General features: G+C 38.3%; 3 protein-coding genes across 3 annotated transcripts; 1 reads left to right on the top strand and 2 right to left on the bottom strand.

The window, feature by feature from the left end:
* Window positions 1-353: 353 nt before the first annotated feature.
* Window positions 354-4522, bottom strand: rdh5 (retinol dehydrogenase 5 (11-cis/9-cis)). Its single transcript, XM_044024221.1, has 6 exons — window positions 3842-4522; window positions 3053-3136; window positions 2607-2929; window positions 2250-2508; window positions 1679-1842; window positions 354-890 (listed from the first exon to the last, which is right to left on the bottom strand). Exons 2-6 carry the CDS (start codon window positions 3082-3084, stop codon window positions 670-672), a joined length of 999 nt encoding a protein of 332 aa, XP_043880156.1. The 5' UTR covers window positions 3085-3136; window positions 3842-4522; the 3' UTR covers window positions 354-669.
* Window positions 4523-4934: 412 nt separating this feature from the next.
* On the bottom strand, window positions 4935-7125 carry bloc1s1 (biogenesis of lysosomal organelles complex-1, subunit 1). The gene is made up of 4 exons (XM_044024222.1): window positions 6915-7125; window positions 6728-6800; window positions 5948-6080; window positions 4935-5561 (listed from the first exon to the last, which is right to left on the bottom strand). The coding sequence occupies exons 1-4, from the start codon at window positions 6973-6975 to the stop codon at window positions 5451-5453; spliced, it is 378 nt and encodes a 125-aa protein (XP_043880157.1). The 5' UTR covers window positions 6976-7125; the 3' UTR covers window positions 4935-5450.
* A 522-nt stretch (window positions 7126-7647) lies between these two features.
* itcha (itchy E3 ubiquitin protein ligase a) lies at window positions 7648-20011 on the top strand. The gene is made up of 24 exons (XM_044024338.1): window positions 7648-7776; window positions 9434-9498; window positions 9756-9897; window positions 10299-10423; window positions 10865-10996; window positions 11982-12030; window positions 12194-12378; window positions 12808-13036; window positions 13377-13472; window positions 13720-13894; window positions 14314-14383; window positions 14518-14602; window positions 15484-15612; window positions 16174-16246; window positions 16492-16563; window positions 16685-16773; window positions 16951-17110; window positions 17255-17388; window positions 17658-17798; window positions 17886-18006; window positions 18121-18225; window positions 18355-18451; window positions 18523-18595; window positions 19220-20011. Exons 2-24 carry the CDS (start codon window positions 9474-9476, stop codon window positions 19317-19319), a joined length of 2607 nt encoding a protein of 868 aa, XP_043880273.1. The 5' UTR covers window positions 7648-7776; window positions 9434-9473; the 3' UTR covers window positions 19320-20011.
* Window positions 20012-21354: the final 1343 nt, after the last annotated feature.

The following is a 21354-nucleotide window of genomic DNA, read 5'->3' as shown; positions in this document are numbered from 1 at the left end:
AGCAGCTTCGAGTGGTCATCCAGACTAGAAAATACAGACTGTTTACATCATGAGGAGGTGCAGAGGGGTTTCAGTTGGCTGCAGTATGCAACTTCACCCCGTTTTGTTCTTAAAAACTGGTCCTTTAAGACTATGAAAGAATTTTGTTTGTTGTGTTCTCAGATTGTTATTTTCATGGTCACCACAATCTGAACCTCTACTGTGTATTATGTCACTTATGTTTACTAAAAGCTGAGAAACAAAAGCAGGTTGGTTATTTAAACTGGAGTAAAAGGTACAAACAACACAGATTTTAAAATATTGAAGTTCTTAAGCCTACACAAAAAAGTGTTAGTCAGAATAATCTCAATATGTCACAAGTCATTCAAATCTTTAGTATAATCTCTGTGCCACATTTTAAACACAAGTCACAGTTTAAAATTGTGTGGGTGGATTCCCATCATTGACCAATGTTATATTTAAAAAAAAAAAAAAAACAGATATAACCACTGGTGTTAAAAGACAAATATCTTTACAGTTAATTTTACAGTGCAATTAATTATTATTTTCTTTTACACTGCCAAAAAGGAATCACTAAGAAGGTTAAAAATAATAATAAATAAGCCTGAAAACGTATCAAAATGACACTAAAAGGCTCATATCTTCGACACATCTTCAAAGTCATCACATTTAGACGCTCTTTGAGGGACGAGGCAGAACCAGCTTCAGCCCAATATCAACAACACACGAAGGCATATAAGAGAGGGGGATCCAGAGAAGCTTGGCATCCCAGCCAGCGCTGTATCTGGTGCGTGGGTAGGCAGCTGTCAGAGCATGCTCCATGCAGCTGGTCACCTTTGTGAGGTCAGAGTCACAAATGGCATTCATGATCAAACGCTGGACCTTGATGTCTGAAAAGAAGACAAATGAACAGATATTTCAAATTAAATATTTGAAATGAACTTGCATTTTTTTCAAGTGTATGCAATATACTGAGTAAAACGGATGCCAGTTCCACAGGCTGTGACCTATTGTTGTCGAGGGTAAATATGTTTAGCCAGAATGTCCATGAGGGTCCCATCAAGGTTACATTCGGACTGACAATATGGGTCCCACCTGTGTTTGTCCACTCCAAGCCTGTGGCCACGTCGTCCCCTTTCCAGATGACCTGGGTACTAAGTCTTGAAGTGGATACATTTTGCAGGTCCCATATGGTTTCAGTAAATGAAATCAGTAACAACATAGCCCCACCTGTGTTTGCCCCACATGAGCTTCTCACGTTGGGGCTACCATGGAAACCATGGACAAACTTGCTTGGGACCCACATTCTCAGCCCAAATACTGGCTGGGGAGTGTGTGAATATAAACAAAAATAAAAACAAAAAAACAAAACACTTCTAAAATCTATATTTATGAAAAATAACAAATCTTGAAATCCATAGAAAAAAAGCATGTAACACTAAGAGATGTTCATTGCATCAAATGATCAAAAGCCAGTAAAAACCAACAAATCAAAATATAAAAGTGACATTTTAGTCTTCTGCATTCTTAAACCTATGTATTTTCCAAATGTTCTTAAGATGCTCTTTGTACTCTTTGTATTTCATTCAGAGAGCTTGCAAACAATCACTTTTAATTGTGGTTTAAAAGTTCAAACAACAAGGTGCTTCAGAGCAGCAGTGTGGTGTAGCGTACGTACACTTATCTAGGTACTTGTCTCCGTAACTGGCTTGGACTTCAGGGCTGAGCTGATTCCACAAGCGATGCAGCTCCCTCTCGAGGGGGTCGAGGCTCGTCACCGCAGTCTTGAAGAACCCCGGCTCAATGATGCAGACATTGATTCCAAAGTAGTTTATATCTCTCCTGGATACAAAGAAAAGTCATGAAGACTCCATACCTACATGTTCATATCTTTTATCACAAATAAATCCATTTGTTTGTAACAAATACTATTACGTGACTAATTTACCAGTACTTACTTATTAAGTGCCTATTATGGTAAGATTTCAGAGTAATATTTTTTGCCATGGAAAATAACACTTGCTCTCATATAAAATCCAAATTTGTCATAAATGTTAACATTTAAATATATGTTTTGGTTTCAACCATGAGACAATAAAGAGTGTTACTCCCATCACGGCTTATCCTAATGATGTGAGATTCTTACATCTCACAGTGAGAATATAGTTGGCTCTTTTACAGAAAAGGAAAACTATTGAACTGTGTTTTGGTTAACAGAATACTGCAGTGTTCAGAGTCCTAACTCTTACCTGAGACAGTCAGAGAAAGACTCCACGGCAAACTTAGAGATGCAGTATCCACCTCCGTTTGCAGCCACTCTCCCCAGCACTGATGCCACATTTACTATACGGCCGCGAGCCTTTTTAATGAGTGGTAGGAAAGTCATCGACATGGCAATCACTCCATTCATGTTGACTTTAAGTGTACTGTGGTAATCCTCCACTTTCATCCACTCTGAAGGACCCATTGGTAAAGAGCGTCCAGCATTGTTCACAATACCCCAAAGTCCTACAAAGCCAGCGAGACAAACAGGAGGAAGACGATACTTTGAGTTAGAAAAATGCCTTTAATTAACAGACAAGGGAAGAAGCAAAGTAATCTCTCACCCTTATCGCCAACCTCCTTCTTGGTGAACTCCATTGCTTTCTGGACACTGTCCAGACTGGTCACATCCAGCAGGACCGTTTTCAAATAAGGGCCTGCCACTCTCTTCAGATCATCAGCCCCCTTTTCTGTGAGACAACCAGCCAGCACACGGAAGCCTTTTCGATCGAGCCTCTTGCACAGCAAGTTTCCAAACCCGGAGTCGCAGCCCGTCACAAACACATACTTGTCGGTGATTTCCTCAATCTCCAGGCTGTCTCTGTACAGCCACACACAAATCCACAACACCACGAAGGTAGCACTGATGTACCACCAAGCATTTTCCCTGAGGGAGAAACACACAGGAGAGGAAGACAGATAAAGAAAAAATTGAAACCTATAAAGTTGTAATCTACACCTGACAAAGTATTGTTGATAATGTCACTGGTGCAGCAATTGTATTTCTTACCCTAAGAGGTTGTAAATGGTCTGTGTGTCCATGCTGATTCCAGGGTTAAAAGTAGTTTTGGTGAGCTGGAGGAGTTAGTGCTTGCTGAAACAAACAAAAGCAAAGGCAAATGTTTCAGGGTAAAGCAAACTTTTAAATCTTGATTTGAGGGAATTGAATAAAAAATAGTAAAAAAAACACAAAAAAAACACGTTCAGACATTCCAATAACTGCACAACATAGTCTGGTTGACAATAACACAGATATAGTTTGCTTAATTGTTATGATAATGATGGGATACAGTACATTTGTTCACCGAGGGTGCTCAGGGTGCTCGTAATACAAAACTGCATTTGGCACATGAGAAATCTTTGGGTAATACTCTTATGAAAGAAAGTAAGAAAGAAAGGCATTTGTGAGGGGGTAAAACCCAAGGAAGGGGGTTACATTGTTTTGAAGCATTTAATGCCCGTGACAGAGCTGCTTAAGCTCATTGCTGAAAACCTATTAGTTTTCAGGCTCATTGGTGAGAAAAAACAAAACAAATCTATGGGTTATACAGTACTGCTGTTCAATTAAAACACAAATGATGCTGTAAAATAATTGCTTTTGTTTTGCAGCATTTGGAAATGCATGATATGACTGTCTGCTTTTACACAATAGAACATATACTTAGAGTAAATGCCAGTGCAACACATTTGTAACAGAAAATGTAAAAAAAAAATTTAAACGCAGACCAATCTGTGCATAATGCAGAAAATACAATAACTCGTTATTCAATAGTGAGAGCTCTATGTTTAAATATCCTACCTTTTACAACTTCTGAGAAGTGATGGACCTCCACAAGTTACCCGTCCTCTTGCCTTTCCCTTTCTGCCCTTTTCTTGTGTCTTAACTCAGAGAAGCTGGTTACAGAGAGGCTTTATCGCTTTGGTTTATCCCTTAAGACAAAACCACAACTGGTAATCCCCAATCCATAATGTGTGTGTGTGTGTGTGTGTTTAATAAATTGCAGAAAACAAATCTGTCTGCACAATATGTGAACTTGAAAATCAAAGAAGTTATTTTAGCTATTCCAACTTTCAACTGTGGATTTCTTTTACATTGCATCAAGTTTCATTAAGGCACGAAATATGTTCTGTAAAGCATCTTGTTTTAAGAAATGTGTGATAATACCGGGCACATGTTCCCTTTAAAACCCAAACAATATATGCTGTATTTTCTGTAACGGCCCGTACCCAGCTCCTACTGCAGAAATGTGGGTTATGTTGCTAATGGCTTATCATTATACAGTACTATTTCTATTCAGTCTAGATGACTAAAACATTTTGCCTAGATACTGAGTGTGAAGCAAACCTTATTATGGAATAACACATACCATCTGAAGTATGTCATTGGCTTTCTAATCTGACAGTGAGCAAACAATTGAAAGTATAATTATAGTTGCCTGCGTAACACGCTTGCTATTACATGTGTGAGCTCAACGGCAATTTGAATCATATGTCCTTTCACGTCACAGATGCCTCAAACTATAATGGTTCCGGTAGAATATTTTATCCACTCATTGCTTTTATGGTTTTAGTAATGGCTTTATTGCATCTCACAATTGTATCATTTGGCTTCCACTTTTGTGACAGCTATAATCAAGTCAGCAAATCAACACAATCATAAAAATATACACTTTCACCTTCATTGAAGGCTCCTCTTTAATTCTCTTTTTGACTTGATTATGATACTGACACCCACTCTGGGTATGGCCATATTGATTATCCTTTAGACCTTTTTAAATAACTTCCCTCTGTAAATGATGTGGTTCTAGACAATTTTTCTATTCTTCATCCTACTTTGTTTTTGTAAAACCAATGTTGTGAAGCCTTATGTATACACACAATTTAGTGCAAGATCATAATTATGTGGCCAGTTTTATTAAAACAATGGAATATTAATTGACAAACGGTAACAAAAAAATACGTTTTTAAAAAATGTCCACTGTGATGAATATACACAACCCTACATTAAATAAACAGACATTTAGGCATCAGGTGCTGAAAATAAACTTTCGAACAAAATGCTTTTACAATTTACTACATGCAGAACATGAAGAAGGTTGGGGCCTCGTTACAGTATGTTACATATGCAAAACCTTTAGAATTCAATACTGTCATAGACCTTTAAACCCAATTAATCAGTTTATCTTCATTGTACTATCAAGACGTATCTTCATCACAGTGTGGTTACCCTGTTTAATAATGTTCTTCAAACAGGAACTTCAGCAGTGATGCTCTGGATGAAATAATCCTCAGCCTCAGCACAATCTGAGAGGTGCGCAAAAGAGCAAAGTCATTGGTGCTTGCAGGTGGCTCTCTGTTTCATTCAATATAGTGACAGCGTTGAACCATGTATATGTTTTTGGTGAAGTTTATGAGGATGCAGACTGTAGGTGACCCTTGTGTACATACTCCAGAGCTGTGGCGATCGTTCTCATGTCCATCTCAATACTGCGGGCCCAGTTCTCCACATCACCTATTTCCTGTTCCAAATAAAAGTGGAACAACAAAATCAGTCTATAACTCATTGTCAGGGCCAGACAAACGTTAAACTTTCTGAAGTTTCCCTTCACCTTGTGACGATACAGAATTATAAGCTGGTCAACAGCAGAGGAAGTGGCAACTCATTAATTAAATGCTTTTAGCACCTGTCAAATCCACTCAGATCAAATAGCTGGGTTGAGACCCTTGCATGAATCTTTTTTTGTAATTTAACAGAGTGTACCATAAGATAAAATAGAGGATTTGGCCAGGGTTCACTGGCAGATGATACTATCTTGTTGTATCTGAATGGGGCCATCCTGTTTAAATGAATAATAAATAATAAAAAAAGACCTTATAGAGACCTTCTTGATAAAGTGCATCATACCTTAAGGGCCTGATTGAAACCCTCCACCATACTAATCCATTGAGCAGTTTGTTTGGAGAACTGGCCCGCCTGCACTTGAAGAGTCTTCACCTCATGGTCAAGTTTACGTTGGTTTACGTATGCCTGAGCAACTCTAAAGGAAAACAGAGAAACAGTGTTGTTATACATTACAGAATTGAGCATTAAAATGTATTGAACATCCACTAAAGCATATGTTCATATTTATTTGGTAATCTAAGCCATTCATTTTTCCTGAAATCCTGACATATACTCAGACTACAGCATTCCCAGTCGCTACAGGATTTTTGGTCATAATCTCTTTTATACAACAATAGCACAAAAGTCTGTTTAACAAAGTGCAGTCCCACTTTTTTTCTTTAAGCTGATTACTACTGACATTATTGTAAATTCATGTCAAGGGTGCAGAAAAGAAATGTAAGCACATACTTGAGTGAGAAGAATCTATCTGATCGTGATAGATTTACTGACTCCTGTGCTCATTTTAAGATTCAGTACAATTACATTTTAAACTGTTGGTTGGACTTAATAACATCACAACATCTGACAACATCACACTGGAGTCAATAGATCCCATCCCAACATATCCATGTCCTCAGTTAATGATTATCATAACAACAATGGCTGAAAACTGTAATTGAATATCAGCCTTATAGTCATTGCATCACAAGAGGTTTGCAACACCCAAAAACATTATACACACATACACACACTGGGAGTCACTCATATCAAAAAATTAATACGACAGAGCAACTTCCATACCCAACGTTGAGGTGGTCTACCAGAGCCTCTGTCAGGCTCGTGGCTGCAGCAATTGCTTCACGCCTGCGTCTTTCTGTATCGAAATCCAAACGACAACATATATAATCAGATACTGTTGACATAGATGTGATAGGGGTTTGCTTGTAGCACAGGTTAGCATCACAGCTAGTCTACAGCAGCCACTCACCCTGAAGCTCTTTCCGCTCATTTTGCTTCGCCTGGTGCTCCTTCAGTAGACGAGACAACATCCTCACTGGTCGATGAGAATTGTTATAAAGCTTTTTCTCTGTGGGCTATCTAAATAACATGATATTTCTTTATATGCCGAGACAGTGGCGATGCTAACAGTAGACAGTCACGAGACCAAGCTCGAGAATGTCACATGTGGGCGTGTTCAAAATGGCGCTGTCTGTTATCTTCGTCATTGATGTAATGTAATAATAAATGTGTTATAAAAACAAGAAGTGTACAAACGAACTACGCCATGCACTTTATTAAATTACTAGTTATGAATTTTTGTTTATGATAACATCAAGTTATTCATGTTTATGTTTTAAAATATCGTTTCAGATTAAAACATTTAAAAATAAAAGCATGATAATTAATAGCATTATTTAATTATTTGCAATTTCTAAACGCTCAGTCACCATACACGTGTAGACTAATACAATCGGTGGTAGAAAATGAACAAATAATGCAATAATACAATAAAATGCACACCGCAAGTAAGTATTTCGGCAATTATAATAATTATTAATATTATTATTATTGTTGTTATAATAACATACTTACTTTGATATTATTCATCACTGAGGTAGTGCTGCATTTCTTCAGGAATATATATGTATTTTGCAAAAAATATCAATGGTAAGTTTGATTATTGTGGTGTTTTTATTTTGAAAAACTTTGACGGGAAATTGGGCGCCGTCCTAGCTAGCAAGCTAATGTAACACGGGGCTGTGTTGATGGCATCAGGCGGCTACCTGTCAACGTTATAGGCGTCGCTGAATCTAAAGTCTGTGTGGCTCTTTATCGCCTGCTTACATCAGGTACGCACATGTCGTCGTTCACTGTGCGATAATCTATAATTTCCTCGAACGATCGATCGAAGCAGCTGAAGGAGCCGGTTGCTGTTAGCATCACTAATGTTAGTTGACGCTAGAGCTTCGGTGTTCAGTACGACGCACGCAAAGTTGCACCTGGTGGTGGAATTTCTCAATCTCTGTGGAAATTCTCAAGAACTATTATAGTCAGGAATACACCTGAAAATACCACATGGAAAACCGATGTTTTAAATTGTCTTGACAAGTAATCTCCTGGCTAACCCTCCTGCTAACCTGGCAGCCAAAGCCTTACGTAGCACGAAGGACTGGCTTAGTGTTGAATGTTATCTTATGTTGCTTTTTGATCCATTACATATTCTTCTATAGCTACATGAATGTAACCAGCTCTCCCAGCATTAAAGTGTTTACTTTTCCGTACTGTGTCAAGGGATATTATGAGATATATAAGAATAGAAAGGAAGGCTTAGTGGGATTTAATTTAGCCAGGTTACGGAAGGGATTGTCTGTTATGGAAGGCACTTGAAACTGGTGAGACCAGACCAACTGTGACAGCAATATCTGTATAATGTTGCCTCATAAATTATTCTGCAATATCCCCCGCACCTGTATTTATATGAATGCATATTTGTGTTATGGGATTGCTGTGTTTTTATGGAATCACTGTGGGCTCCTTGTTTAATCACTTGGACCTGGAGTACTTAATTAGAGAGAAAGCAGTGGACTTTTTGATCAGATTGTTGAGAACAATCTCGGAAAGCGAGGAAATGTCTGAGGAATGGAAAATGAGTATAGTGGTACTGATTTTCAAGAACAAGGGTGATGTGCAGAATTGTAGTAATTACAGAGGTATAAAGTTGATTAGCCACATCATGAAGATGTGGGAATGAGTTGTTCTCTTCAGGAAAGTGGTGTTTAGTAGTGTTGTTTAACAGCAGTTGGCATCCGTAATGTTGCCTCACTGCCGCTGCCTTCTTCATCCATTGCTTCCTCTCTTGCCACTGAATTACTTAGTTCACCTGCTTGTTTGTTTTTGGATTGTTATGGCAGCTTTAAGCATCCACAATGTTGCACGACTACCTTCTTTTTATTCTTCCAACACTTTCCCTTTTTCAATCAGTCCATATCCTAACATCCACAATAAAGACCTTTTAATGCTTAAATTCATTAAAATGTCTGTGTATTTCCATATGCATGATAATGGAGGGGAGTAGGCAGAGAGTGGAGCATCCCGAAGTAGAGGAAGAGGCATCGCCGTGGTGCTGTTAAGCGTGTTTCTTATTTCTTTGCGCGTGTGATTTTCATGTCTCTGGTCTTGTTGTCATTTCATGTCTTGCACTATGCTGTAATGCAAATTGTGGTAGAGGTTTGGACATATAAAGTTGAACTTGAACAGCAAGAAAGACACAAAGGTCACAGTAATGCAACATTGTGGGTGCCAACTGTGCTAAAACACCAAAAACAAAAAGTTAATTTGAATCTTTCCTCTTCACTGTAATATCTCAGTCACAGCTATGTGTATTGGTTAAGACTTGTGATTCCATAGTTGTTTCCACTACCTCAGCAGCCTAAATATCTATTGACTCTTTAATTACGTTACCTGCATAGGACGTCCCATGTTTACATTTGATCTGTCTGTTTGCAGTTGTTACAGTCAAATAAGGCTGCTGGGTTATGGACGAGCCATGAAGGCCCAATTGCAAGTCACAGGTAAGTTTATTATTACAAAATTGAGACGAGAATTACAGTAATTACAATTTTGGGTCAAGTCATGTTTGATTTTGGCAGGCTATGGGTACTCGGTAGATAGGCCCTAGAAGGAAAAAGTCTGAAAAATAACTCTTACAATGTGAGTGTTACTGTATTCAGAAGTAGACTTACAGTATGGCCATATACACATGGTGATCATTGTTTTCATTAAAGAGCCTCTGTTTTTCATATTATGTATTATTTGTTTGCATTTCTAGTGCTTTCAGCCAGGCTGAAGGAAAACAAAAAGAACTGGTTTGGGCCCAGTCCATATGTGGAGGTAGCCGTTGATGGCCAGTCGAAAAAGACAGAGAAGTGCAACAACACTCACAGTCCAAAATGGAAGCAGGCACTTACAGTGTAAGTTGACTCTTGTGATTGTGGTAGCAGAAGAAACAGTTAGCAACAACTAGCCGATTACTGTGTGTTGTGCTCGTTCAAAATTCCGATATTATTTGAACACATTTATTTTAAGCATGACATCTGAATAAAAAGAGAAGGCCAACCACACGATTCATGCATCCAACACTACTTTGTGATGACTGTTTTGGCTGTACCATTAAACGGGCTTAGTGTGTATAATTATTTTAACAACTGTTAAATAAAACTAATTGCCCAGCCATATTGTATCCTAGCATAAACACCGTTTTAGGAGCAGAGTCATTTCTCTCAGACTCCATCAAATCTGAAATAGTTTACGTTGTTACCCAAAATGTATTAGACAGCCTTCTAAACCCTCCCATTTTCTTACTTTTCTAAAGAATTGTGACCCCGGTCAGCAAGCTCATCTTTCGTGTATGGAGTCACCAGACACTGAAGGCAGACATTTTGTTGGGAATGGCCACACTGGAGATCCTTGAGACCCTCCGAACCAATAACCTGAAATGTGAGTTCAGATTACTTTCTATGAACTATTTTTTCTATTTTCCAAGTAAGATCTTGGATTTGAATTTGGTTTGGATCAGAGGTGATCTTCATGTCTGCGAAGGTTCTTAGTCATCCGGGTCAAAGTCATCTTCAGAAGTTAGCTGAACTAACTACTGAAGATCAGAGGGCATGATTCCCACAGAGCATTATTAGGCAGTCAGGAAATACCTCCTACTGCATGACAGCTATTTCAGGACAATAACAAGTTATATCCCTTGTAATTTTGCTGTCAGGGTTTGTTCAGCAGTTATAACCGGCAGATGCTGTACACATTTAAGATCCTGTACACACTTATGCCTCTATGCCTATACTAGATTTGTTATGGGATTGCTTTATTCGGCTTTGATAAGCTTAGTACTGTTTTGATAAGCTCAACATGTTGACTCTGTTTCCTTACTAGTGTGTGAGGTGGTGCAAACACTGCAGCTGTGTTCTGACAGAGACCCCCAGGATGTTGTAGGTGACCTGTCAGTCTGTCTGGATGGCATGCAGGTGGATCCTGAATCGTTCAACCCTGCACAGAGAGATTATGGTAAGGAATGAATAAGGAACCACACAAAGAGTTTAAATATGAGGTTGAACACAGCTAGGAAAAGATAATTAATCATCAAAAATGTGGACGTTTTAAAACGTACTGAGATTCCTCCTGTCTCATTATGCTTCTTAGTCATCAGTGATTTATAAAATAAAAATGTAAAAAATATCTATGCCATCTCTGAAGTATGGTCTGAATGGTAATAATTATCATTTATGAATGCTTCAAAGAATGAAGTAGTGACATGTCAAATCACTGGATGACAGCAGCAGCAGTGAGTAATTAGGTGTGGTTGAGAGATGTATGTCTTAGTGGACTGTGTGGCAACTCAGACCTGTTACCTTTGACTGCTTCTTATATGATAAGAAGCAGATGCAGAATTCCTCCAGATAATAATACATTGAAAAATTAAAAAGACTGAGGCAACTGTTTTGCCGGTTCATTGCTGGAGGTAAATCTAAAGTTGATTGTGCACTGTATAAAGTCGGTGGGGATGAGTGCATTTTCTCTGCAATCATTACAGTTCTAACTATATTAGGAAGAGCCCTTGTTATGCCACTATTGCTTATTTACACTGAACCAAATGAGCTGGCATACTGCTGCCCTAGTATTTAGATAACATGCTTGCATTCTGGCACAAATAAACCTGCCAGTTACGAACAAATTTGTTTTTATGACAGAAAACACCAATGCATATGTCACAGGCCACAGACAAATCTGTTGGCAACTGTAAAATGTTGCTTTTATGACACATCTGGATCACAATTATTATAAAAAATATATTATCCAAGGATCTTTATCCATACCAACTCCTTTCGATGGGTTTAGAATATTCAGAAAGCTGATTTGCTGATCTGATTTTCTTTAGTGTTTGTCTTTTGTGCTCTAGTTATTGAACACTACAAATGATTGGTGTTTCAGTTAAGCTTGCCAATAGGCTGTAGTTCCTGAATATATTTTCTTTAATTTTCTGTCATTATAGCGGCTGTTTCAAATGGGAATGTGGAAGAAAATGGTGACGCTGGAAAGAGGTTTAAAAACGTTTCATTGTCGACCTATACATGCTTTTTGTATTTGTTTTGTAATCCAAAAACACATTGGTTTTAAATTTCAATTGGTAACTTTTGAGTAGATAATAAATACACTATATCTGCATATTGTCATACATGTTCATTTTCACATTAATCTTCACAGGTCAAGCATAGACACGTCTCTCTCCAGTGACTCAGAAGAGTGGGTCATTGTACCTAATGGCCTCGCTGTCAACGATTCGGCCCCTTTTTCCCAGTCCCCAGGAGACTCCACTGCCTCACATCCTCCCAGACCAGCCGGACCTCCTCCTCCACCTCCAACACCTCAGAGACCTGCCGCCTCTCCAAGTACGGAAAACATGACATATCAAAGTGACATCAGAGACTTAACGATATATTAGGTCACAGGCCATTTGACGTACTGGTTACACCGGGCTTTTCACATTCTCACATACCACAGATCTTTCAGATACGGAAACACAATCTGCCCTTTTATAGTTTAATTCAGATTACTTTTTACTGGTGGGAAACTTAGCTTGAAGTCAAACAGACATGACGAAAAATAGGAGAGTAAGTAGAGCAAGTTTACTGTATAGGGAATGAGTATGTGTTTCTGTTACCCTGGTAAAAAGGCGTTCTTAATCTTAAAACCATACTTAATAAAGGACCTATTAGTCAAAGATGCGTCAGAGGCATCTACCTCAACTGATATTTGACATTTGTCCATTTTTACTGATGTCCTCAAACTTTAGTCATTATCTTTGCTCCCCTCCACAGCCTCCTCCAGCAGTTCTTCTCCTAGTGAGCTGAGTGACGGTCCAGCCTCTGATGGCTCCTATCAGATGTCTGCCAGTGGAGTTTCAGATCAGCCGGGTGATTCCAGGGCAGCAGCCACAAATTCTTCGCAGACAGCGTGTGGTCCCAAACCAGGTCCCTCTGACCCAGCAGCTCTGGCCGCAGCAACCCCGAGAATCACACCCTTGAACAATACTCCTCTGCCACCAGGGTAAAAAGAACAAGGCAGTGCACTTCATTGTTGACACTCTTAGTAGGTAGGACTGGGCATATGACAAAAATCTCACCCAGATAGGTATGTTATATCCAGACAATTATACGTTTCACTGTATACCACATTGGATGTATGGATCACTAAACATTGTGTGACTGTGAAAGAACAAAATCAATGTTTTTGAAATCTCAATATATGCATAACTCTATTTATAGATATTGTACATATCAGCCCTGAAATAATGTCTCTTTATTGGATTATTCACCTTAACTCTGTGTCTCTCAGTCACCTTTCAAAACCTTCTTCTTCTGTGCTTACTCAATTCTGCTGACTGCAGGTGGGAACAAAGGGTGGACCAAAATGGTCGGGTGTACTATGTGGATCACATTGAGAAAAGGACAACCTGGGAAAGGCCCGAGCCTCTGCCTTCAGGGTATCAAAACCCTTTTTTTAATATTTTGTATATCCTCAATACAAACACGATTCTTGATTTTCTCTGTGGGACTATGCAATTTTAATTTACCATGGAATGAATCCCAGATTAGTGGAGACATATCAAACTTTTTGTACTTATCAGCTTCAATATCAACAATGCAGTTCCAGTAGAACTGTGTGTTCCTGTGTTACGTAGATGCTGCATTGTGAAATCAACACTGACATCTCCTCTCTATTTTCTGCAGGTGGGAGCGCAGGGTGGACCCGATGGGTAGGGTGTACTATGTCGATCACATAACCCGAACTACAACATGGCAGCGTCCCACACAGGAGTCAGTGCGTAACTATGAGGAGTGGCAGAACCAGCGCAGCCAGCTTCAGGGAGCCATGCATCAGTTTAACCAGAGGTTTATCTATGGGGTGAGAGCAGACGCATTCTTTGTTACGGGATTAGCTATTTTCATTGTTCATGAAATAGCTTGATGCTTTGTCACCAATATTTGTCCGCCTTGTGTTAATTATAGAACGAAGTGGATAAGAGGCCTACACACTGTATTATGGCTAATGTATAAGCAGTTTATCAAATTTTTCTTTTTTTTTTTTAAAGTTTTCTGGTTTAATTTATTTCACTAAAGGTGAGCATAAAGCATAAATTATAACTGATTATACCTTTTCCAAAAAAATGGGCATCCTCTAAATATCTACTCAGCGCCCTGCAGGATAAAACTACTGCCCTCTTGAGAGTATCCAATAGTTCTGTTTTTTCTTCTTCTGCATCATGGTTTTTTAGTAAAGGGAATTTTGTGATAAACTGATGTTGGGTCCTCTCTTCTGCTCAGCTCCAAGACCAGCTGACAGCTACAGCCAATAAAGAGTTTGACCCGATGGGGCCACTGCCACATGGTTGGGGTAAATATGACTGAGCATTTAGTTAAGTTGTAGTCACTGAAATGTAGATTGGTTGCTAAGGCTATGCTTTAGTACACATGTATAAAGATGATTTAAAACGGAAGAAAATGTGTAATGCATTTTTTTATTGTCAGAAAAGAGAACAGATACCAATGGGCGGGTGTATTTTGTTCATCATCCAACTCGGATGACACAGTGGGAGGACCCCAGGAGGCAAGGGTAAGTGTGTTTGTATTGTCATGCTAATAGAACAATGAAAAGCTTTGTCATTGGGTCACTTAGTGGTTCTACAGATTAAGCACGATTACCTGAATTGTACTTTCACTTTACCGCCTGTGAGTGGCACTAATCTGTGAAGAAGTGTGAACAGATTTACAGACTGTCGTATGTTTATACCATTTGCTCCCTGTATTACAGCATTGGGACATTATTGATAACAGCATTTGAGACTTTCACCTTGAGCGGCAGAAATTGCTGCCTCGTCAAGTAAAAATAAAAAAAAATAAAATCCCTAGAAACCTTTTAAAACTTTATAGTAGTTTGACACCAACACACAATTAGCCTTAATTTAAGAAGTATGGTTTCAAAGACATTGGTCTTGCAACTGATTTTGAAGAGAATATTTTTTCTAAACTATTCCTACACTGACTCATACAGTAAATAAACTATTACTAATGAGGAAATTATGGTGCAAAAGGGAAAGGGTATGTGAGTGAACACTGCTTTAATGAACCACACTGTTGGGCAATATATTAGAATAGCTGCTTTTTATATCTCAAGGCCATATTCAATCAATTCTTTTTACTTTTGTGGTTAATATTCCTTTTTACATTTCCCTCCTGTATTTATATATACCTCTGTATTCTATTTTTTTTAATTAAAAAAACAATATAAACATTTTGTAAACCTAAAAATAAAGATGTTTGAAGATTTTGAATTAGATTTGATAAAATATATCAGAAACCCCAATAGCAATATTTTTAGGAATGTATAATTTTGGCACAAATTGAAAACCACCAATTTTGCCCCCTCAGTTTCACTTGTAATGCCTGCATTGTGTCATCAATCAACTGTTGGTTTTATGCATTTATATTGCTCAGGCTGCTGAATGACAAGCCCCTGCCAGAGGGCTGGGAGATGAGATTCACTGTAGATGGCATTCCGTACTTTGTAGACCACAACAGGCGAACCACAACCTACATTGACCCGCGCACTGGGAAATCTTCACTGTAAGTTATTGGAGTGCTGGTGTAACAAGTCTGATTGTACTCTCTGAGTAATAATTAAAGTAACGTGAACATAAGGGGACATTGGATTAGTTTATTAACAATATACTGTAACAGAAGGAGTCATACCTGTAAAATTATTTGTATTAAATGAATTTAATACATTATTTTGTATATTTTGAGGGCAAATTAAGTGGATTATTTACATAAATTGGTCATTTTGCGGCAGGTTAGATTGGCAGGTTGGGGAGAAATGTTTGGAAAGTGAAGCTGTGGTCAAAATAACCACTTTTCTATGCTTTTACATATGTTTGAAATTCTTTGGTTTGAAGTTAATTTGGAAAGTAGTTTGGACCATGGCTGAGTTGATTAAATAAATAAAATAGATTTTTCAGGTGATTAGTGGACATGTATTCAGTGCTCATAGCATTCAATGTTGACAAGCCGACACAAAATGGCAGCCTTTTTGCACTTTTTATGGATATTTGCAGAGAGATACATGTACATGCAAATGTTGTTGCTTATCTGACATTGATACATTTTTTTTTCTGATCTTTTCCACAGTGAGAACGGGCCACAGATAACCTATGTCAGGGACTTTAAAGCCAAAGTGCAATACTTCAGGTTCTGGTGTCAGGTATGTGTCATATGTACAGTACATCCCATCACACGTGCTCAAAGGCTTTATCTCTCATGATAAAGTTCTTGGTTCTTATGTAATCTGGTTACAAGTGCTGATTCAGAACTGTAAAAACATCTGCTTCAGAATCATTTGTCTGTTATTTGAATATAAAAATATGAATTACAAATTACGTAGCCCAGTTGCTGGGCTTGTCTAAAATGTGGATATTTATATGTTTCTATTTTTTTTTCCTATTGCAGCAAATGTCAATGTCTCAGCACATAAAGATTTCTGTTACCCGAAAGACCTTGTTTGAGGACTCATTCCAGCAGGTGATCATTTGAAGACACTTTTTTCTTTAACTCGTGTTCTGTTTTGTAGCACTATGTAGTCAATGCTCAAGTTTTGTCTCAAGACGTTTTTTTAACGGTTATTCTTAATTTGAATTCAAAGATCATGAGCTTCCACCCTCAAGATCTGAGGCGGAGACTTTGGATTATCTTCCCGGGAGAGGAGGGGTTGGACTATGGGGGTGTGGCTAGGTGAGTTCAACTGAATTTCTTTTGTCATCAGTTACAATTTTAAGCGTGAATCATGTGGGGTGTGTTTTGCTCACATCACCCTTTGTCACAAAATGTATTGAAATAATTACATAGCATGTTGTGATGTTTTAAAATCCCGATCTACAAGATTTTGCTCTTCTGTCGTTTTATTTACAGGGAGTGGTTTTTCTTGCTGTCTCATGAGGTACTGAACCCCATGTACTGTTTGTTTGAGTATGCTGGCAAGGACAACTACTGCCTGCAGATCAACCCTGCCTCTTACATCAACCCTGATCACCTCAAGTACTTCAGGTTCATTGGACGCTTCATTGCCATGGTAACTGAAACACATTGTCGTCATATTGCTAATTGTTGTGCCATCAATATTTAAACACACAGTGAAGATGCCATATATAATAAGAATAAAGAATAAATAGAATAAAACAACAGTTCACCCTACAAACCTGCATTTCTTTTTCAGGCGCTGTTCCACGGCAAATTCATCGACACTGGTTTCTCTCTGCCCTTCTACAAGCGCATCCTGAACAAACCTCTTGCTCTCAAAGATCTGGAGTCCATAGATCCTGAGTTTTACAACTCACTCATTTGGATCAAGTATGTTTGGGGAAAGAACACTGAATTGAGAATTGTGGGCTAAATGTGCCATTTAATTGTGAATGAAACACATTCCAAATTATATTGGTGGGTTGATGATCTGCTGTTGTACATCCTCAGTTATCTTATATTGAAAATAAACATTAATGGATATTCAATTGTGGAGCTGTAGTATTCAAACAGAGGTATATGCATATACTTCAGCGAACCAATGTTTTTTTGTCCTAGTTTAACCTTGTTAATTCTGATAATGACTCTCTGGCCTGCAGGGATAACAATATAGAGGAGTGCGGTTTGGAGATGTTCTTCTCAGTTGACAAGGAAATCCTGGGGGAGGTCACCACCCACGAGCTGAAAGCAGATGGAGGTAACGTCCTAGTAACTGAGGAAAACAAAGAGGAATACATCAGGTACAACAGACACGTCCTTGTCAACACACTCTCAAGCTGGAGTGGAACCTTTGCTCTGTTTATCTTCTCATCTTCATTTATTTTCAGATTGGTGGCAGAGTGGAGGCTTTCCAGAGGTGTGGAGGAGCAGACTCAGGCATTCTTTGAGGGATTTAATGAAGTTCTGCCCCAGCAATATCTTCAGTACTTTGATGCTAAGGAATTAGAGGTACTCAATCTTTCCTCAGTCAGGACATTTTTATGATATTATTCTCCTCAGTGTCACAGATTCCAACAGCCAGTTCTGTGTACAATGAAAACAATTCTTCCTTCTTGTCTGTAGGTGATGCTTTGTGGTATGCAGGAGATAGACCTGGTGGATTGGCAAAGAAATACGATCTACAGGCATTACGCCCGAAGCAGCAAGCAGATTCTTTGGTTCTGGCAGGTTGGTCTATACCAGGGATTCCAAAACTGGGGTTGAAACTGGCACCTAAACATTCCGTAGTGTGATTAATTATTAAAATGTGCAACAATGAATTTAAGTGCAACTTAAGTATGATCTATTTATTTATAGTTTGTGAAGGAGATGGACAACGAGAAGAGGATGCGGCTGCTCCAGTTCGTAACAGGAACATGCCGCCTTCCTGTGGGTGGTTTCACTGACCTGATGGGTATGTAAAAACACACACGCATGCACAGCATGTTATTTAATGTTCTTAATGCTTGTTATTGATGATTATAGGGAGCAATGGCCCTCAAAAGTTCTGCATTGAGAAAGTGGGCAAAGACAACTGGCTTCCACGAAGCCACACATGGTAAGTTCAGCTGTTCTGCTTCTGCTTTCATAATACTCACCCAAACAACTAGTTTAGGCTATTTGCCAAATCCCACATCCATATACAGTAGATACAGAATGAAACTCTTGTGACCAAACCCACTTATGATTCAACCTCTTAAGTGCTAAGTCAAGTCTTCCTTTGTTGAAAAGGCTTAGATGTCGAAAATGCGAATATAGTGTAGTCTCAGTTTGCTGTGTTTATTTAGTAGATGCTCACGTGCAGTATCATTCAGGAAGCATTGGCAGGTTATGTAACAAAATAATTATAGAGAATCCGAATATAGTGTAGTCTCAGTTTGCTGTGTTTGTTTAGTAGATGCTCACAGGCAGTATCATTCAGAAGGCATTGGCAGGTTATGTAACGAAATAATTATAGAAGCGCCCAACAAGAAGGAAAGGAAACTCAAATATAAGGCTAATTATAAAAAACAGCTAGGTCCTTTTTTCAGTAATGCATAATTTGCTGATAATATACATATTATTTCTGATTATTCTTTCTTGATCATTAGCTACTTCATTTCCTTCTTGTGTGATTTGATTGCATGTATCCCCTGGTTTGTTGACTCCAGCATTGAGATTCTGTCTCTTTTATCCACGTTAGCTTTAATCGCTTGGACCTTCCTCCTTACAAGAGCTACGAGCAGCTGAAGGAGAAGCTCATGTTTGCCATAGAGGAGACGGAAGGCTTTGGGCAGGAGTGATGCCACAGTAAGAGCAGGAGCAGCACGATCGGGTGGAGGAGACACCCATTTCAGGATAAAGCACTTTCAGATTGTGATTGCAGCCAGGAGACACATATATACGTATTGGTAGATGGCTGTGATTTCTTTTTTAATACGTTTTCTGTCACACTAACATATGCAGTCTTAAAGTCTTAAAGATTTGTAAGATATTTAGTTAGATTTATTTAATTTGTCAATTAGCTTGACAAGACTCCTGTGACACGGGCTTACGAGGGTTCACACTCCTATGACTAGTTTGTCTCTAATTTAGCTGATCTCATTTACCTGCTCAACCCACTGAGCAGGTGTGGAGACGGAGGAGACGTCTTTCTCACTCTGTCACGTCTGCACTTGCTCGATATTATGCAAGTGCAGTTTCTACATGTAAATCTGTGAATCTTTGCAGTATAATATTTGAAGCGCCGCCTGTTGAGTCTATTCAGAATTAATGGTTATGGGGGGAAGAAAAAAAAAACACATTTGTGCATTTTGAATTGAGATAAAATGGTACATATCTAGAAGCAACTTAAAAGACACATATGTACTTTGGCTGACTGACTCTTTTGTTCTTGAATGGACATTTTTTTTTTCCCCCAGTAGCTGAATGGACTGACTCTCATAGCAAATACTTTTTTAAATGACTTTTGATAAATAAATAAATAATCATGCTATTTTTATTATAATTTTCTTTTATTTCGACAGGTTGATTTTTTTTCCTAAGTAATGGCATCAAATCTAAAAACATAGTTGAGCAGTATGAGACCATTGTGATTGTTCTTAAGAAAGGTCGTATTTTTTTTTTTAATGTGCAATAGTTTTGTAGAAAATGTTTTGTCGGTAATGGAGTCAAACAACAGTTTGAAGGTTTTCTTTAAAGCACCTTGCCAAGTTTGTGCATATACTTTAGATCTAAATTCCCATTATGAAATATGGCAGAACAGATTTGTTTGTGATTTGCGTTGGCAAACTTTGCCTTCCCTAAATGGTCTGCTCTTTATTCAGTACATTATTAGCCTACGTGACTATGATAGACACTTTTCTTTCTGCGTTTCTAAGTGCGTGAGACTTGGGAGTGTGAAGTATTGTAAGTCTCTCAATAATCATGAGATTTTACTGATGATTTGCTGGATCACTGATACCCACTGAATGGTTGCAGTTCAAGTATTGCCTTAGAGCCTGAATGAAGAGACACAATCATAAGCACCTATGTAAATATTCTTAAAGATAGAAAATATGTTAATGTATGTATATATATATTTATATATATACATATATAAGTGGAACCCCCACCATGATTTGGAGACTTAAAGGTGCTGTATGTAAAATATGTCACTGCAATCCCCATTCAAAACATTGGAGAAGTTGGACTACCACTCACGGGACATTTTCTGCACATAAACTGATCGTTACACTGAGTTTGTGCACAAACACATACACACACATAACTGCCCCACTGTTGATTTAGTTTTTATAAACACTGAACCACTTTCATCAATTTCCACGTGTGTCAGCAAAAGGTGCAGATCGAAAGTGAGTTTGCTTTAGAATGGCAGCAGAGAAGTATCATCATGTGAAAAAAACAGGACACGGTGACAATAACGTACCGTAAAAACATGATATATGTTAGATATCCATTGACAAAGTGTTTGTTTATGTTGAAGTTCTGTGAGCAGCATTACCAGAAGGGTCAGACGTGGGTAGCGCAGACAAAAACAGACAAAAACACCAAACCAAAACATAGACGGAGCTTGCAGCGGGCTAATGAAAATTTCTTTTGTGAATATACCCAATTCAATTCAACATTTCCTTCATCTCTGATGACATTATTTTATATCTTAATGTAATACATTTCTTACGTATAGCACCTGATTTAAATAATTTAATAGTAATTGGCCCTAGTTTTATAGGGTGTGAGGTATTTCAAGTTTTACATAAATAGTGTATTTCATGGCTTTGCCCAAACATAGTTTCACTAATTAAGCTTCTTTTTGAGTATCGTTTCATCAAAAACACT

This window comes from Solea senegalensis, linkage group LG4, assembly GCF_019176455.1.
Source record: "Solea senegalensis isolate Sse05_10M linkage group LG4, IFAPA_SoseM_1, whole genome shotgun sequence".
Taxonomy (NCBI): domain Eukaryota; kingdom Metazoa; phylum Chordata; class Actinopteri; order Pleuronectiformes; family Soleidae; genus Solea; species Solea senegalensis.
This window is presented reverse-complemented; position numbering and strand designations above follow the sequence as displayed.

What these genes read in the sequence shown, in the direction of transcription:
- rdh5 (XM_044024221.1), bottom strand. Translation starts at nt 3,084, where the DNA reads ATGGACACACAGACCATTTACAACCTCTTAGG. An exon ending in ACCATTTACAACCTCTTAGG is followed by an intron (nt 2,930 to 3,052) that starts GTAAGAAATACA and finishes TTTCTCCCTCAG; the next exon opens with GGAAAATGCTTGGTGGTACA. An exon ending in GAAGGAGGTTGGCGATAAGG is followed by an intron (nt 2,509 to 2,606) that starts GTGAGAGATTAC and finishes CTGGCTTTGTAG; the next exon opens with GACTTTGGGGTATTGTGAAC.
- bloc1s1 (XM_044024222.1), bottom strand. Translation starts at nt 6,975, where the DNA reads ATGTTGTCTCGTCTACTGAAGGAGCACCAGGCGAAGCAAAATGAGCGG. An exon ending in TGAGCGGAAAGAGCTTCAGG is followed by an intron (nt 6,801 to 6,914) that starts GTGAGTGGCTGC and finishes ATTTCGATACAG; the next exon opens with AAAGACGCAGGCGTGAAGCA. An exon ending in GTTTCAATCAGGCCCTTAAG is followed by an intron (nt 5,562 to 5,947) that starts GTATGATGCACT and finishes TATTTGGAACAG; the next exon opens with GAAATAGGTGATGTGGAGAA.
- itcha (XM_044024338.1), top strand. Translation starts at nt 9,474, where the DNA reads ATGAAGGCCCAATTGCAAGTCACAG. An exon ending in CCCGAGCCTCTGCCTTCAGG is followed by an intron (nt 13,473 to 13,719) that starts GTATCAAAACCC and finishes TATTTTCTGCAG; the next exon opens with GTGGGAGCGCAGGGTGGACC. An exon ending in AGATTCTTTGGTTCTGGCAG is followed by an intron (nt 18,226 to 18,354) that starts GTTGGTCTATAC and finishes ATTTATTTATAG; the next exon opens with TTTGTGAAGGAGATGGACAA.